The sequence below is a fragment of the Pan paniscus genome, chromosome 18, assembly GCF_029289425.2.
Source record: "Pan paniscus chromosome 18, NHGRI_mPanPan1-v2.0_pri, whole genome shotgun sequence".
NCBI lineage: Eukaryota > Metazoa > Chordata > Mammalia > Primates > Hominidae > Pan > Pan paniscus.
The window spans coordinates 7,857,442-7,875,214 of NC_073267.2; the positions used below are offsets into that span (position 1 = coordinate 7,857,442).

Below are 17,773 nucleotides of genomic sequence, written 5' to 3' on the forward strand. Positions count from 1 at the left end.
GATGATGTGCAGGGTTGATATTCTTAGATTTGCTCATTCAGCCAGTCAGTCTGGCTTTCAGAGGAGAATCAGGTCAGGAAGCGCTTAATGAACCAAGAGGAGCATGGTGCTGCCTGAACCACTGGGGGTTTGAGTTTGTAATGACTATCAGCAGGCTCCTCACTTACAAAACCTACTGGAATTTTCTTTGTGCATCTCCATAACCATTTTTAGAGATGTGGTTAGTACTGCTGGTTAGAGTAACCCAGGGCCCTGGATTCTTTAAGTTACTTCTGATTTAAAGGTACCATCTTCATCATCCCTAAAAACCATAAATTGAACTTGATATCCTTTTTACTGTTTTGGTTTCAAAAATTGCATTTTCCATTTACAGAAGCCATATACCTATCCTTTGTTAATTCCTGGGTCTTAGTTTTTTGTTTGGAACATAGAAGAAGGAGGTAAGCTCTTCAACAAGAAGGCACTTCACAAGTTGCATTTGTTAGCACGCTTTCATTTGAGCAATTAGCGGTTGAAGGGAGGAAGAGTTTTGATATCCCTGGCTTGATCCTCCAACCAGCTGCTAATTCTGTTGTCACTATGACAACTATCAACAGCCATTTACTGAGTGTTTGCTATGAGCCTCTGAGCTAAACACTGCAGTATACTGTACTTATTTAAATCTCTGGACCACTCCATGTGTTATGGCTACTTATGATATTCTTATTTCGCAGATAATAAATCTGAGGCACAGAGAGGTTAAGTGATGTGCACAGGAACACACAGCTGATAACTGGTAGGAACTGGGCTTTTAATGTGGTCTGTGTGGTTTAATGTGAGCTCTTAACTACTATGCTATGGTGCTTGCAACAAGGGAGCCAGGCATGGTAAGAAGTTGCCAGGAGGTGAGAGAATGTAATGCCACAAGAATAACATATGCTTAGTACATACTTGTCATTCTCATAAGAACTTCCCATGGAACAGCTCATTTGCATACACTAACTGAAAGCAGTCTCTAAGTGGGGAGATGTGACTTCTCTTCTCTGGGTGTCTTTTTTTGCTAGATTAGTCCTCCACTGTGATTTCCAATGGGGGTGGTTGTAATCTGGAGAGAGGTTGGTTGATGGTCTGGTGTATCCTGTCCACAGTCTATGGAAGCTTTTCCTATATTCCCATCTTGATAATTTGATGCGGTTGTGACTTGGGTGTCACATTGACAGCCCTTTTGTAGCCATCCTCTCCTTCACTGGGAATTCATTTGTTAGTCCTTGGTATTCTAAATATTATGTAGCATCTCAGGGAATTTTTCTTGCGGTCCATGCTAGGTAATGCTTTTCCATGTTCTCTTCTCACCTACGCTGGATGGAGTTTGAATGCATGTCTGGCAGTGAGTGTCATTTCTCAATTCTGGTTCAAGCTGATACCCTAGTGTCATCATTCTTGATGACTCAGCAGGTATTACAGGCATGTAGGGAAACCTGACTCTTGGTAACTGACCAGGCACATATTCTGTTGTTTAACCTTGGACAAGTCACTTGGACTCCCTGCGCCTCTGTCTCATCCCACAGGTAACAGATCATTCTCAAATACTTATTGAGCAACTACTCTGTGCCCAGTCCTGTGTGAATGGCAGGAAAACAAAGTGATTGAGGAGGTGGTGGAGGGGATAGAATGGAAGCACACCTGTGTGAGAATGCCAGCTAGGCCTTTACCATCCCAGGGCAAATCACTGCTGATGTTTCAGAATCTCAGCCCCATAGATCATGAGTGCTGGGATTGGAGCAGGAGGTAGTGCTGGGAAGACCTGGCATATGGCTGCTTGTGGAAGGATGGGATGTATATATAAGCAGTTTTACTGGGGGGATAATAGAATGGAAGCTCGAACAGCAACATCTGTATGGAGTGTTGGTGGGGCACTGAAGACAGACAGAGCTGCCATGATGAGCAGAGAGATTAAAAAACAATTTTGAATGGGTACATTGAAAACATTCTGAAGAATGAATTAAAATTAACTAGCACTTTCTGGATGCCTTCCAAGCACCAGGAACACCCACCTTCAGCATGTCATTTCACTGCTGTAATGCATTTATGAGAGGGTACAGGTGTTATACCATCTTAGCCCTGATGGGAGTAGGGCTCAAGGATGAGTTTATTGTCCTTAATCAGAAACATAAAAGGGCGACAGAGCCCAGATGCCCAAGATCCAAACCCAGCCTCTCCAACTTTGAAATGCAGGCTTTTCCTACTATTGTGATGCCCTCAGGTCACTTGTGATGACCTTGGAAACATAGGTAGCTCTCAGTGGTCTGGGGGCCCTTGGCAGCCCCTCCGCCTTCCTCACACTTCTTCAGTCAGTCATTTCTGGAAGGATTTGGGAAAACTTCATTTGCTAGTGGCCATTTTAGTCATTGGGTGAGCAAGAAGAAATGGCATACTTCCTTATTTGAGCCAATCTTCCTTCTCAAAAGTGTGATCACTAGTAAAAGAGTCGTGATATGGTGTGGGCAGTCTCTGAACCAAACGCAATGCTGAAATGACTTTCGGACGAAGGTAATGGTGCACTTAGTTCTGTCTGGGGTGGCAGGGACAACTTTGCAGAAGCTGTCATGGAACATTTGACTTAGGCCAGCAAGGTTGATCTAAAAGGAAGAAAGGAAGAGAGGAAGGAAGGGTATTTCTGCATAGCAGGCAAGTTTAAATGGAAAAGTGGATTCACAGAGGTATTTGGCAAAGACAATTTGCCAATGTGGTTTGAAGAAAAGAGTGATTTGTAGAAAAACGGAAAATTTGTATCGGAGGATGAATTTGGACAGGGTAAAGTGAGGAATATTATGAAGGGCCTCAGACGCTGTAGGAAATTTTCCATTACCCACTTTTGTCTGGAAACAAAGTGAGTGATTGTGTGAGTAATTACGTAATCTGCTCAAATCTGTATTTTGAAATAAACATTGTCAATATCCAAAAGATAAGAAATATGATGATAGGATCAGGGAAACACTCTGTTTTATGCATTTTGTTTCGTTCTGTTTTGATAGTCAACAAATGGCAACTGACAGCTTCTTTTTAGATAGGTTTTTAGAAAGCAAAGAATGGTAGAGTTGATCCTACAGTGAGCTCCTGACCTGTGGGAGAGGCAGCTTTTTCACAGATATGATTATTGGTACAAAGAAATGTGGCTCAACATGCCTAGATCTTCCAGTGTTTCAAGAGATAGCATAAATCTAGATTTTATATGAGATGCCCCCATTAAACAATATTGCCTTTTTTTTTTTTTACACTGTGCAGACAAATCATTATCATGATCATCATCATCCCCTTCTGTGGACTGGACTTGGTCCCCACGGCTGCAGGTTGCTCTGTTGGCCAACAGAATCCATGAGGCAGGAATTGGTCTTCTCTAGATACCCCCTGTTTCTCATCTTCCAGTCATAGCCAACACTTCTGTTTCTTCCTTCTCTTTAATTGACCTCTAAACTTTGAGTAGCTACCACTCAGAAGGGCCAGTCACTTATGTTGGCTCTCTTTGTTAGTCTGGTGTCAAACTCCTGGGCTCAAGTGATGCTGCTGCCTCAGCCTACAGAGTAGCGGAGACTCAGGTGTGCACCACTGTGCCCAGCTTATGTTAGCTGTTAAGATCTGGGAAAGGAGGGTCTGGGTGCGGTGGCTCATGGCTGTAATCCCAGCACTTTGGGAGGCTGAGGCAGGTAGATCATGAGGTCAGGAGTTCAAGACAATCCTGGCCAACATGGTGAAACCCTGTCTCTACTAAAAATACAAAAATTAGGCAGGCGTGGTGGCGGGTCCCTGTAATCCCAGCTACTAGGAAGGCTGAAGCAGAAGACTAGCTTGAATTCGGGTTGCAGAGGTTGCAGTGAGCTGAGATCATGCCATTGCACTCTAGCCTGGGACAGAGCGAGACTCTGTCTCAAAAAAAAAAAAAAAAAAAGAAGATCCGGGAAGGGAGATGCAGTGACAGAGCGAGACTCTGTCTCAAAAAAAAAAAAAAAAAAAAAAAAAAGAAGATCCGGGAAGGGAGATGCAGTATCTGACAGACAGAGCTAAAATGCCTTTATCTAGAACAGGAAAAGAGGAGTTAATACCTAAGAAGGAAATGTCATCATGGAAGGTGGAGATAGATGGAAGAATTTTTTTTTTTTTTTAGGTGGAGGGATGAGATTGAACTATCAAAGCCTGGCTAAGAAAAAGCAAAATCCTTGATGGAAATCTCTGGCACAGGGAAAATGAGCAGAACTGGCACCAAGGAAGCATTAGGAGAGAGAAGAAGATAGTGGGGAAGCAGAAAGGAACAGCAAAGGAGCGAATATTTGCCATTGTCTTGAAGTCTGACTTCTTGGATAAAATACATACCCTAGATTAAGGGTTAGCAAACCATGGCTGTGAGCCCAACCTGGACCATTGCCTGTTTTTGTATAATCTTCGAGGTAAGAATGGTGTTTGCACTTATAACTGGCTGGAAATTTTTTTTAAAAAAAGAATAATATTTTGTGACCTGTAAAAATGATAGGAATTTAGTAAATACAGTATTACAGGAACATGGCCACAATCCTTCTTTGGTGTATTGTCAATGGATGCTTTTTCACGCTACAACAGCAGAATTTTGAGCAGTTGCAGCAGAGATTGTAAGTTCTGCAACACCTAAAATATTTATTATCTGAGTGTTTACAGAAAAACATTTACCATTCCCTGCCCATGATGGGCAGAGCAGATGGCAATACACGGCTCTTTATTTGACTTCATTATGTTTCAGGGATCTGCCTGTTTCTTAGCCACTACCAGAACTGCCCCACTCTCCTTTCACCTTGCTGTTTCTTCTACTATTTAAAGTTCCTGCATTACACCATGAGCTTAATACCACACAATAGATGTTGAGTAGCCCGACATTTGCCATGAACTATGTGCACTGCCACTGGGGAATGGAAAGACACATGACATAGTGTCGACCTTCCAGAGGAGGCTCCAAGAAGGAAGAATCACAGCTCAGCAATACTAGGTGCTTCCCATTTGGGAAAGCAGAACCTATGTTAAGAAAAAGAGGTTTTGTTTAGTAGTTGTTATTTATTGACAGGCTTTATGATTAGTGGAAGGTTTTGAACGAGGTTGAAGTCAATACAACTTCAAAAACATAAGTACCGCAATCATACAGGACAATAATATATAAATACAAAATCAGAATCAGAGAATGTGTGAGTAACGGTGATCGCGACTGAAGGTGGGAGGGACAGCCCTTATTTTCACACAAGATAAGGAAGATATTTGTTACTCAAGAACAGCAAAAGGTTATTGTATCATGGCGTTCTTAAGAAGAAAACAGAAAATATCCCCGGCACAAGCTATAACTATATATCTCTATCCTGTATGTAATATATCTCTTATTTCTATCCTACTAAAATCAGCAGATTCTTTTATATATAAGCATATATACACACAGTCACGTATCCCTTAACAATTGGCACTGGGTATGTTCTGAGAAACTGGTCAGGCAATCTTGTACTGAATACTGTAGGTGATTGTATCTAAACATAGAAAAGGTACAGAAAAGTATAACATTATAATATAATCTGATGTGACTAGCATGATATATCCAATTTGTCATGGCCTGAAATGCCATTATATATACAGTCATCCCTCAATATGGTGGGAGATTGGTTCCAGGACCTCCCCTCAGATACCAAAATCTGCAGATGCTCAGTCCCTGATATAAAATGGCCTAGGATTTGCATATAACCTATGCACATCTTCCCGTATATATATTAAATCATCTTTAGATTACTTATGAAGCCTAATACAATGTAAATGCTGTGTAAATCATTGTTATACTCTATTGTTTAGGAAATAATGACAAGAACAAACAGTCTGTATATGTTCAGTGCAGGTGCAGAGGTGTTTTTTTTTTTTCTTCTGTTTTAGATCTGAGGTTGGTTGAATCTATGGATGTGGAACCAGAGAATATGGAGAGCTCTGTGTGTGTGTGTGTGTGTGTGTGTGTGTGTGTGTGTGTGTGTAGAGAGAGAGAGAGAGAGAAAGTTACATAAATACAATGGATCACTATCTTCTCTGCAGTTTCCAGCTACCTCCTCCTCAAGTTTGCTTATTGAAGCATTCTTGATTAAGAGTAAGTGGATATAGTTACCTCTCTTCTATGCTCAGGAAACTAAGAGTCTAAATGTGTAAATTTCTTGCCTAAATGATGGAATTAAGTCTCCTGCCTTCTGGTCCAGTGGTCTTTCTATTTTACAACACTAAAGAGACAATTTGATCTGACACAGGCCTTACCTAAGTAAGTAAGAGCTCTCCCCTACTGTTGATTGCTAAAGGAAAGCAGACGGGAGAGACACGTCCGTCTCACAGTGATGCTTCTGTCCTCCCCAGTAACTTCTCAGAAATGTGGTGTTGAAAGTCATCGTCAAAAGCTAAAGTTAGAAACAGTATCGGGCTGTTGAGTAAGAGGGGTCAGTGCGCAGCTGTTATGGGAGCTTTTTGAATTGTACAACGTGGCCACTTTGATGCATGAGAATCAATTACAGAGAAACCTTGTCAAGATGGCCAAAATTCAGCCTTAAATAATTGAATTCTCTGCCAAACCCTGTCCGCCGTCGTTATCTAGAAATGTAATTATGCAGCTAAATCAAGCAACTAAAATTAGTGTAGTGTAAAAACACCTTGGCTATCTGAAAGTGGAGGAATTGACATTTGGATTTAGAAAACGCCAATAGTTGGATATGTTTGGCGGTGTTTGAAGCTCTCTCCCAGTTTCAACAAAATCTATATCAAGTGTCCTGTTTAGAGTGAGAAGTGGAATGTGGCCAGTGAATGTTTCGTTTTGAAGGTGATTTTCAGTGATTCCTGGGACTTGGGCATTATTTGAGTGGATTCACTTCATCAGAACTTCATATTATTGCTTTCAAAATTGTGGAACTACACACACCCACATGTCTTTCTAATATGAAGATTAGAAGACTGACAATTTGAATGTTATCTGAGCCTTCAGTCTCAAGTCAAAGCCTTCAATCTGAAACCAAAGATGTGTCTGTACCAATCATCAGGAAAACAGGGAATACATGATAAAAGTGGGTAATAGCTGCCGGTACTGCACACATCATGATATGGTTCTAGGACTTCATTTAATGATAACACAGCCTTTTGAAGTAGGGACTATTATTATCTCAGTTTTCCAAATGAGTGAACAGGGTTCAGAGAGGCTAAGTAACTTGTTCAAGATCACACAGCTAGTGATTATACTGACACCCAAGTCAGTATAATTCCAATTATATTAATTAATATATTAATTAATTCAGTTGGAATTAATTCCAATTCATGTAATCCCCTAGGAATTTATCTGCTACTATGTAACATATCCCAAATGATTGCTTGGGTATTTTCAAACACCAGAAAGATTTCAAATCTGTGCTTGAATGTATTTTTTATCCATAGTTTTGGTGCTTGTTAGCTATGCCTTGAAACTCTGAGAACAAGAAGACATCTCTTGTTAATGTATTGCATATTAATATATCACAGTTGAAAGCTCAAAATAAAGAATGTCTTTAAAAACACAAAATAAAAAGCATAGAAAATGTTAATACAGACTCAAATACAGCAGTGAAAACAGTGTTGTGCTTAGGAATCGGGCTCTGGAATGTGTTTGTAGCTTCGCACTGCCTTGTACGAGCTATGTGACCATGAGCAAACCATTTAACTAGTATCAGCCCTGTTTCCCATTTGTTATATGGGACTGATAATAGTACTGACTTCAGAGACTTGTTGTGAGAATGAAATTACATAACATGTGTAAATAATGTAACTCTGTCTCTCTGCATAGCACACATTGTGCAAATATAAGCTGGCTGGTAGTTTCATCTTATTATTTACAAATTGCCACTTTAAATTTGAAATCAGAGAGAGAGTGGGAGGAAAACTAGACTGAATATCTTCTTACTTTTTTTCTATCAGTACCAAACGTTGCCCACATTAACCTGCTGGATTTGAGTTTTAACTCGGAGGCGATAATCACATTAATTTACATTTCTCAGTTTATTTTTCCCTAAAAATCCCATGTAGACCCCATCCCTTGCTCTTTTGGCCAAATTCAGTAGGATGAGCTTATATCTCATAGCCTGGTTCCCTCTGTCACTTGGTCTCTTGGTCTCTCTCTCTATCTCTCTCTCTCTCTGAGAACTAAATTAATGAAGAGTATTTGGTTAGTCATGTTAGGCAAGCTGTTCCCAAAATAGCACCTTCCATTTTGGTAGCTTCAACTTTGCAGCTGCTGTGTCTCTTCGTCGTCTGGGAAGAAAACTTTCACATTAAGAGTTGCTGATGCGGATTTTCTTTCTTTCCTCTCCCGGCGTTGATGAGTGCTTGGCTCCTGACAGAAGGGATTTGGCTCCCAGCTTTGTAGTTCGGAAGAAGTTGGGTCTATAGATTTCCCCCTAACTCTCCATTGATGTGTTGAGCTTCAGAGGGAATAATAACTCTACGTAAAGCATGTTGGCGTCTCAAGGAGTTCTCCTGCATCCCTATGGCGTGCCTATGATTGTACCGGCAGCTCCTTACCTCCCTGGACTGATTCAGGTAATTCAAGGCCTCTGCCAGCCAGCAACTTAACTCCAGAGTGCTCAGAGTAATAATTGGAATTTTTATGGTTGAGAAAGCAAACACTTTTAATACAGGAAAAAGCCCTCGCATAGTCAGTGAGAAGACAGTAGGAAATCAAAAAGATGGATCACCCTAATCTAGCTATCGACATCTCTCATGGCTGAATAAATGGTGTAGTTGAGCTATATTTGCTTGTATTGATCTGACTGCTATTTAACATTCATGTCTTAGCTTCAGGAGGTTGACCACGGGGCAAAGGATTTGCTCTCCTTCTCAGCTTTCTGAGGGACTCAGTCTCCCAGAGCAGATCATGAGACAAAGTAACTTATCATGAGGTGACTCAGTTAAGAGCTTTAACCCAGGAAATGAAAGGAGCATGAAATATGCATTAATTCATAGGACGCCTCCACACGGATTGTCTGTTTTCAGAGAAGGCTCTCCCCACCTGAATTTGAGTGGTGGCACTGAGGCAAGAAGGAACACTCTATTGATGGGTAATTTATGAAGCTCAGAGATTATTCTAGGAATCCCTTGCCAGATGTGTACATCTTAATGATGGCAAGAAAGTGGAGGGTTGATATGTGTGTTGGTTTTACTTTGAAGGCTTTTAATTCTGTGCAGAGAGGATTAATCTACCAATAAAAAATTGGGGACCTTTTTTTCCCCCCTCATCATAAGGTTTTCTTTGCAAGCAGGTATTGCCTTCTGTGTATATGTCTGAAGTTCTCCGTTGAAAGCTAACATCCACTAGCGATAGAACCCACAGATCATAGAAATCCAAGGTGGCTTTTTGTTGTTATAATTAGTTTTTTGAGTATAATCATCCCTTTGCAATAAATTCTGTGTCTCCTTTCTACAGAAAAGGAAAACAAAATATATTTAGGTACGTCCTTTCACCTTTACTCCTGTGCCTCCCTCTGTCCTCTCCAGCCCCTCATAGTTAAAAATTATATGATACCCTAGCTCATTAATTACAATTTCTGGAAAGGATTCTGGTCACTTTTCCCCCTACCTCTTCTGAACTTTGCTGTTACCTTTTGTTAAGTGTACGAACCTGGGTGATTAGAGTCATTTGGGGGTGATTCCAAGTAACAACAAAACATTCTCTTTTTCTGGATTTATGGCCGTTCCTCTGTTTGGAAGCTTTTCTCTGTATTACGTGTTATAAACAAATGGGTCATCTGGAGAACGGTCTTTTGCAGCGTGGAACTTGTTGCGTCTTCCCTGGTATACACAGGCTGGTACGATGAGGTTACCGTTTCTGAAGTAGGGCTCAGTGGCAACTTAGAAAGTTAACAGGCCTCTTGCTGCTACTGGAAACGTGGGGTGAAGGTCGGCTGTTGGAGCTTTGTCAGACCCTCTGCCGCCCCATCTGATAAATAATTACAAGCAAATCGTGGCCTTCACTCTATGCTGATTGATGCTGAAATTGCTTTTGAAAGTTCTCATAAGTTCCTGTTATAGATTAAGTGCCGGTGTAGGAAAAATAACGGCACCCACTGAAATGGGTGAATGTAATCAGGTTTAATGGACTCGAGAGCTTGTTGGGAATTAAATAACTATCGATTTGTTGGAATGTTGCTGTCATTACGAAATGCCACTCTGGACGTATTACCCCAGTGATAGATGAGAAGATGCAAGGGCCAGCTGAGAAATTGGGGAGGCCCTATTTCTTCCTCCTTTGCAGAGCATTTGAGAAACATAGCCAGTTATTTTTGGAAAGAACAAGTGATTTTACTTGTAAATCTTAGCCTGATCATACTTTGTTTTTCCAAGCGACACCTCTGGTAACTAGTTACCCATAAGTTAGGAGAGCAGTTTAGTGAGGAGCCTCTAGACCAGCTGCTGTGATATGTGTTACCTCCTTTCTTTCTCACTGCTGTGGAATGCACTGGAAAGCTAACGCACAGAGAGAAACTAGCTTTACTTATGATTTACTGAGACAGCCCATGTTATTTACCCTTTGGCATCAAGAAACTAAAATCACCCCAGTGCAGTAATATTTGCAAGGGGAGAAGGGGCAGTGCAAAGGGAGAAAAAACTGTATCACTCACACATGCTCAGCTCTGAGCCGATGTTTCTGCTGCCAGCTGTTCTGCATTGCTGCAGACTCCACTTGCTCACTAGTTTCTTGACCTTATGGGTTTCTTCCTCACTCAGGAGGCAAAGTATTTCCTCTAGGGAATTAAGGTTCTATCACCACCTAAATATGTCATTGGCAAGATGTTAAAATGAGCCAAAATAAACCATGTGTACTCCGTCACTGGGAGTAATTTCTCTGTGACTGGAGATGTTGAAACAGAGTCCATAGTGTCCACTTGGAAGGATTGTTGTATTATAGTTGGAGATTACTTTTCAAGGTCTTTCCAACCTCAAGAGATTTTGTGGCAGAGTGCTCCCTTTTCATAATATTTTCAAGAGTCATTTTGAAAATTCAGACCAGCATCGCCCTGTTTTAGTCGCCTCAGATAAAGAAAAAAAAAACACAAAACAAGTGATTTACCAGTCATTTGCTGTGCCAGACTTTAAGACGGCATCCACCTAATCCTGCAAAGGCAGTGGATGGAGGTATTTACTGATAGCTTTAGGAAAGTTACTCATACAGGATATTTTATTCCAAGCAATAATTGATAGTTATCATCCGCCCTACCCTTCCTCCTCTAGGAAAATCAGAATCTTTACCATATTGGATCTCCTGAACCCATTATTTTATGTCTAAACTTGTTGTGTGTAGCCAAATAGAGAGTTTTTCCCTCCAGCCATGTAGAGAATGACAGAATGACTATGGAGAATTCAGCTGAACCTGTCTGGACTGTTTCATGTGCAGAAAAAGCAGAGAGGAAAGGATAAGAGTAGTATTCCCAAGTGCATTGTACAAATATTGGCTGCTTTCCCCCTTGATAGAGATCCCGATGTTGATATCTTTGGATAAGAAGAACCAATGTACTACTTAACACTACTTGTTTCTGAATTTCTAGTGATGGCTGGAGTGAATGATTAGTGAGTTGTCTGACCTGGTAACACAGGAGCCTCAGTCACTTGCCCAAGTCAGCCTCGAGTCCAGAAGCTACTGAGAGGTCTTAGCCAAGCCATGGACCATGGCCAAATGACATAACCAAAACAACAGCTTTGTAACTGGTTAGGCTATTTGGTTAGTGTTTGGGTCTAATGTGTTGGCTCTGGGCTGCAAGTGTGGACCCTCACCCCTCAATCTAGGTGTCTACCTCATAGATATGCCCTTGGACCACACATGGCCAAGTCACTTTCACTATTGGACAAATCGTTCTCATCTCATCCAGGTCTGACAGATGATGAGTCAGCAGATTATTTTCCTGGATGGTTGATGGTGTAAACAGAGCCATATTCACTTCATCATGCATTCGTTCCTTCAGTTATCCATTCACTGCATACTCAACCTATAACAAAAGTGACAGTCATAGCCACTAAACTGTGGGTTCACAATCTAGTGGAAGAACTAGTAGGTAAACCCCAACTATAAGACTATAATGAAGTCAGAGGGAGGAAATGACAGGTAATGATTGTTGAACACAATATTGTCATGTGCCAGGCTCTGTGCTAAACACTTAGATTTAGGATCTCAATTTATTTTTATAATAAACGTAATGCAGGCCGGGCGCGGTGGCTCACGCCTGTAATCCCAGCACTTTGGGAGACCGAGGCGGGCGGATCACGAGGTCAGGAGATCGAGACCATCCTGGCTAACACGGTGAAACCCCGTCTCTACTAAAAATACAAAAAATTAGCCGGGCGTGGTAGCGGGCGCCTGTAGTCCCAGCTACTCGGGAGGCTGAGGCAGGAGAATGGCGTGAACCCGGGAGGCGGAGCTTGCAGTGAGCCGAGATCGCGCCACTGCACTCCAGCCTGGGCGACAGAGCGAGACTCCGTCTCAAAAAAAAAATAAAATAAAATAAACGTAATGCAATTGAGCAGTATTTGTCCACCTTCCTATATCTGTAATTGTAAATTCCAAAAAGCTCTGAAAATCAATTTCTTTTGGAAGTTTGGCACCAAAGCTCATTTAGGAACAGAAACTTGACCTGAAATGATGTGTAGCTATTTACAGACTTTCTTTATCCCAGCTACTGTAAATATTCATGTATTTTGCTGTAGGAATATTTATGTGTTTGATTGTCAGGGTGTTGTCCTAGACCCCGCTGAGGGCTTTACATAATCAGCGTTTCCACTGAAATAACTTTCTGAAAAAGCCCCCAAAATCTGATTTTCAAAATGTTGGTGACTCCATAGGGTCTTAGGTAAGAAATTGCAGTCATGCCTTTAATTCCCCTTTGCCTATGGAGAACCTAAAACCTACACTTAGACAAAGCTAGGTAGCCCAAGGTCACAAAGAATGCGAGTGGTATAGCTGGGATTTGGACTGGATTTGTTGAACCAGGGTCTTTTATCCACCAACCTACCCTCTAGGTTGAGGTATTCAGGCAGGGTGGCACATGAAAACACAGGAAAGGAAGTAACCCAGTGCCTCTTAGAGTCGGGAAGAGTGTGGTTTCAAAGGAATGGAAGTGGTATTTGAGTTGGGCTGTGAAGCATTAGTAGGCATTCACAGGACAAAAAATAATAATACGACTTGTTTAGTAGAGCAGAGAACTTGGGTGAATTCATGGAGTTGGCTTGTGATACTGAGATAGAGCCTTGGCGTCTTTTCCAACTTACTGCCACTGTAGGATGTGACGATGTTTAAACATAGATCTCAAGAGTGAAAAAACACAGGTCAAAAGGAGCTGGGAGGAATCTCAACAATGGAACTCCTAAGCACTGCGTCTCTGCAAGCTCACAAAAGAATGGGCTTCATTTATACGATCCATGACTCACGCAGGTGAATGTTTTTTGTGTTTGTTTTTGTTTGTTTGTTTGCTTGTTTTGAGATGGAGTCTCACTCTGTCACCCAGGCTGGAGTGCAGGGGCGCAATCTCGGCTCATTGCAACCTCCACCTCCCAGGTTCAAGCGATTCTCCTGCCTCAGCCTCCCAAGTAGCTGGGATTACAGGCACGTGCCACCACACCCAGCTAATTTTTATATTTTTAGTAGAGACAGGGTTTCACCATGTTGGTCAGGCTCGTCTTGAACTCTTGACCTCATGATCTGCCTGCCTTGGCCTCCCAGAGTACTGGAATTACAGGCATGAGCCACCATGCCCAGCCTAGGGCTGGTGAATCTTTAATTTTCTGGGTTTGTGCATCATTTACCATTCCTTTTTCTTTTAAAGTATTATTTTATTTTTGTAAGTTCCAGGGTACATGTGCAGGGTGTGCAGGTTTGTTACATAGGTAAGGGAGTGCCATGGTTGTTTGCTGCACCTATTAACCCATCACCTATGTATTTAGCCCAGCGTGCATTAACTGTTTTCCCTAATGCTCTCCCCACCCCCACCTAAGCGTGGCAATTATCATTTACCGTTTCTATGCCATCTTTTCTCTCTGAGATGGTAAGCTCTCAGAGGGCTGAGTTTTTTCCAGCCTAAACTTTCTATAGCTAGACAGTGGCAGAAAAATGCCAATGTATGCCTCTCTGACGTGGATAGCAATGGTTTAAAGAAACCCTATACTCCATGTTTTTATTTTTATTTCTTTTAGAGAAAGGGTCTCACTCTGTCACTCAGACTGGAGTGCAGTGGTGCAATCATAGCTCACTGTAGCCTCGAACTCCTGGTCTCAAGTAATCCTCAGCCTCCTGAGTAGCTGGAACTACAGACATGTACCACTATGCTCAGCTTTTTTAAAAAAATTCTTTTGTAGAGATGAGGTCTCATTATGTTGGCCAGCCTGGTCTCAAACTCCTGGTCTCAGCCACACACACTGTATTTTGAAGCAGAAACCAGCGTATGTATTTTATGAGACATCTACATACCTATATGTAGTAACAATGCAAATTATAGAAACATCGGCCTTAACAATGGACAGAGAGTAACCATCCTTATAGAAAGATAAAGAAATCTATAAAGAACTTACAAGTAATTTGGATAAGTTTCTGGTTGAACTTGAAAAACAACAGCTTGTTTGGCTCTGTGGCTGGCATTTCAGGTCTTGATATTGCTGCCCTGCGATGTTATTTCCATGTTTGGAATGTCTGTTGATTGGGAAAGACATCAGCATGCACACCTGATATAAATGCTGGTAGCGTCATTTACTCTGAGGCTGCTCCGTCTTAGTCACTAAGTGGACTTTTCTGTACTGCCAAAGAGGCCATGTCAACAGCGGACTAAATTAAAGAGTCAGGGAGGTGGCAGAGAGAATTTGGAGTCAAACAGGTCCAGGTTGATATATAGGCTCTGGCATTTACTAAGCCTGTAGCCTGAGGCTTGTCAATTAACCTCACCAAGCCTCAGTTTTCTAGGCTGCAAAACAAAAGCAGGAAGGCCTAGCTTGCAAAGTCACTGTGAGTTTGCAGTGTGATTCATCATGTGTTTATTCAGCAATTATCTATTGAGCACCTACTGTGTGCCAGGCTGTGAACTAGGACTAGGTGATGTGGTAGAATAGAACACACTCTAGATCTCTTCCAACAGGAAGTTGATATTCTAACACATGGGAAAAGCTAGCATATAAAGTATGTTTATCCTGTATTATTCTGGAGAGAGAAGGAGAGAGGAAAGATATTTATGTATTATTATTATTTTGTGACGGAATCTTGCTCTGTAGCCCAGGCTGGAGTGCAGTGGCATGATCTCAGCTCACTGCACCTCCACCTCCCGAGTTCAAGTGATTCTCCTGCTTCAGCCTCCTGAGGAGCTGGGACCACGGGCATGCACCACCACAACCAGCTTATTTTTGTATTTTTAGTAAAGACAGGGTTTCACCATGTTGGCCGGGCTGGTCTTGAACTCCTGACCTCAGGTGATCTGCCCACTTCAGCCTCCCAAAATGCTGGGATTACAGGCACAAGCCACTGTGCCTGGCCAGAAAGATATTTGTTAAGAATTCTTTTGTCTGCGACGAAGAAAATTCTAAGTCCTATTGGTTAGAGGGGGAAAAAGAGCATCTAGCTCCAGCTTCAGGCACTGTTGAATTCAGGAATTCTGACAAGTCAAGGGCTCTCACTCTCCACCTCTCCACAGTGGTTATCTCTACTTCATCCTCACTCACAAGCGCACCATATCCAAGTGGTGGAAAAGATGGTTCTTGGCAACTCCAAGCTTACATCTCATCTCCTTTTAGAAATTCTTTTCCCAACTATTCCAGCAAGAATTCCAGATTGCAGTCTCATTGGCTGATCTTATAGTCCATGCCCATCTCCAAACCAATCGTCCAATCTCTTGTTGCCCACTTTAGAGCCAGAGGGCAGGGTCAGCCCCAAGGAAGCTGCATAGACTATGAATGGAGGCCAGATCAGGGACTTGTTAGCAAAATGTGTTGGCGGATAAGCAAAATCTAGGTTCTTGTTATCAACAACAATTATAGTTAAAGCTTTCACAAACATTCAAACCTGTTCTTTCTCCCCCAAAACTTTGCACACACCATCCCCTGGGGAGCAAGTGGTGGGTTTCAGATCTTAATTATCCTGATCACTTGTTACCATTGATCATATTTCCTAGGTAGTTTTATTGCCTTCCACTTCACTTGGCTTCTCCATTCATGATCAGATTTGCCAAAGGCAGGGATGACTGTTTTACCTGGTATCTTCTCCCTTGCACTAATTACAGTCATGTCTTCCACTCATGTGTATTTGGGATATTCCAACTCTTTTTACAGACTAGTAAGTCACAACCTAGGGAAGTCAAGACAGTCCAACCAGGACATCTAACAACGCAGTAATCAATGCTAGATTGTGTTTCTCAGATTCATGATCCATGCAGCCACACCGCTTCTCTTTACATCAGTGATGCATAAATAAATATATTAAAAAGAGCAAACAGAGCCTTCCAGTTATTAACTTTGTCATGACGTAGACCTCCCATCATTCCAAAGCACTCGAAGATGCTAGCGACTTGTCCTATTCTGTTTTATATAAATTCACTTTTTTAAATTAAGAGATTAAAGGGACACTGTCAATCTCTTCTGATTAATATCAGTCCTATAAAAAGGGTGTCTTGCTGCAGCAGCCATCTGTCATTTTGATCATTTTAAAGGCACGCTATATCAGCAACTATGCTTTTTATAATACGTTGGCACAGGGCAGGGAGGGTTGGAAGACCTACGGATTTCACACTCTCTGCTGCTGCTTTGGTGTTCGGCAATCTGAGCTTTTGATGGTGGAGCAGAGTCCCCTCCCTGTCTTTTAAAGGTTGTTTTGGGTAAGTGCTTTTCCTGGGTGATTTATGATGGAGCTACTCACCCCTATTTATGTTTTTCCCCCGTCTAAAGATAGACCTCTCACACACACATCCCACCAGCTTGCAAGGAGCCAGCATGTTCACTTGATTCACTGCTGAGCCCTAAGAGATGCCCAGAAACATTGAACTCAGTACTCTGAAGGTCTTTTCCTCTGGGCAGCTGAGATCATTATCTTCAGCAATGGTCACTGTCTAGATTGAGCTTTTCAGGCTTGTAAAACTAGGAGGCAAAGGCTCCATGAAACTCATTCATTTATTAAGATAATGATTTATCAATCATAGATTTTGTGACTGTTGTCTTGCAAGCTCTGGAGGTATTGGGATGATCAAGTCCCAGTCTCTGTCCTCAGAGGTTGCATAGGGGGGCCATGCCATTCGCAGTAGAGTCAGAGGTTAAGCACAACTGTTTGAAGATAGAACTCTTGAGTCTCCACCCCACTGACCGACTCAGTATGATGTCTTTATTGCTGTCAGTGGTCTGACACTCAAGACAGGTTTATGCACAGTCCAAAGAAGATGGCTTCCTACAGAGAGATTCTCCAAATGACAGAGTTCCTGCTACATTTCAGAGAACAATGGTCCTACCTTCCTTCCTTCCTTCCTTCCTTCCCTCCCTCCCTCCTTCCCTCCCTCCTTCCCTCCTTCCCTCCTTCCCTCCTTCCCTCCCTCTTTCCCTTCTTCCCTCCCTCCTTCCTTTCTTCCTTCCTTCCTTCCTTTTTGAGGTGGGAAGATGACAGCAGGAGCTCCTGCCCCCAGCCCCCTTCCCACCTTGCATCCAACTTAGACTAAAGTAATAGAGTTCAACACACCCACTGCTGTGGGAGAAGGTGTTGCTTGGCCATTCCTTCTCTTCTGCTCTTTAATCTGTATTG

At 42.0% G+C, this 17,773-nt stretch overlaps 1 protein-coding gene across 35 annotated transcripts in view; it reads left to right on the forward strand.

Annotated features, from left to right (window-relative positions):
- The window catches only part of RBFOX1 (RNA binding fox-1 homolog 1), a 2,479,284-nt gene that overhangs the window by 2,090,155 nt on the left and 371,356 nt on the right, over window positions 1-17,773 (forward strand). Inside the window, exon 1 of one of the 35 annotated variants that reach the window (XM_063598338.1) lies at window positions 3,118-4,421. The exons of the other annotated variants lie outside the window; for them this stretch is intronic. Coding sequence (XP_063454408.1) covers window positions 4,371-4,421 — 51 coding nt within the window. The 5' untranslated portion in view covers window positions 3,118-4,370. Of the gene's footprint in view, window positions 1-3,117; window positions 4,422-17,773 lie in introns of those variants that run through there. 35 annotated transcript variants of the gene reach the window in all.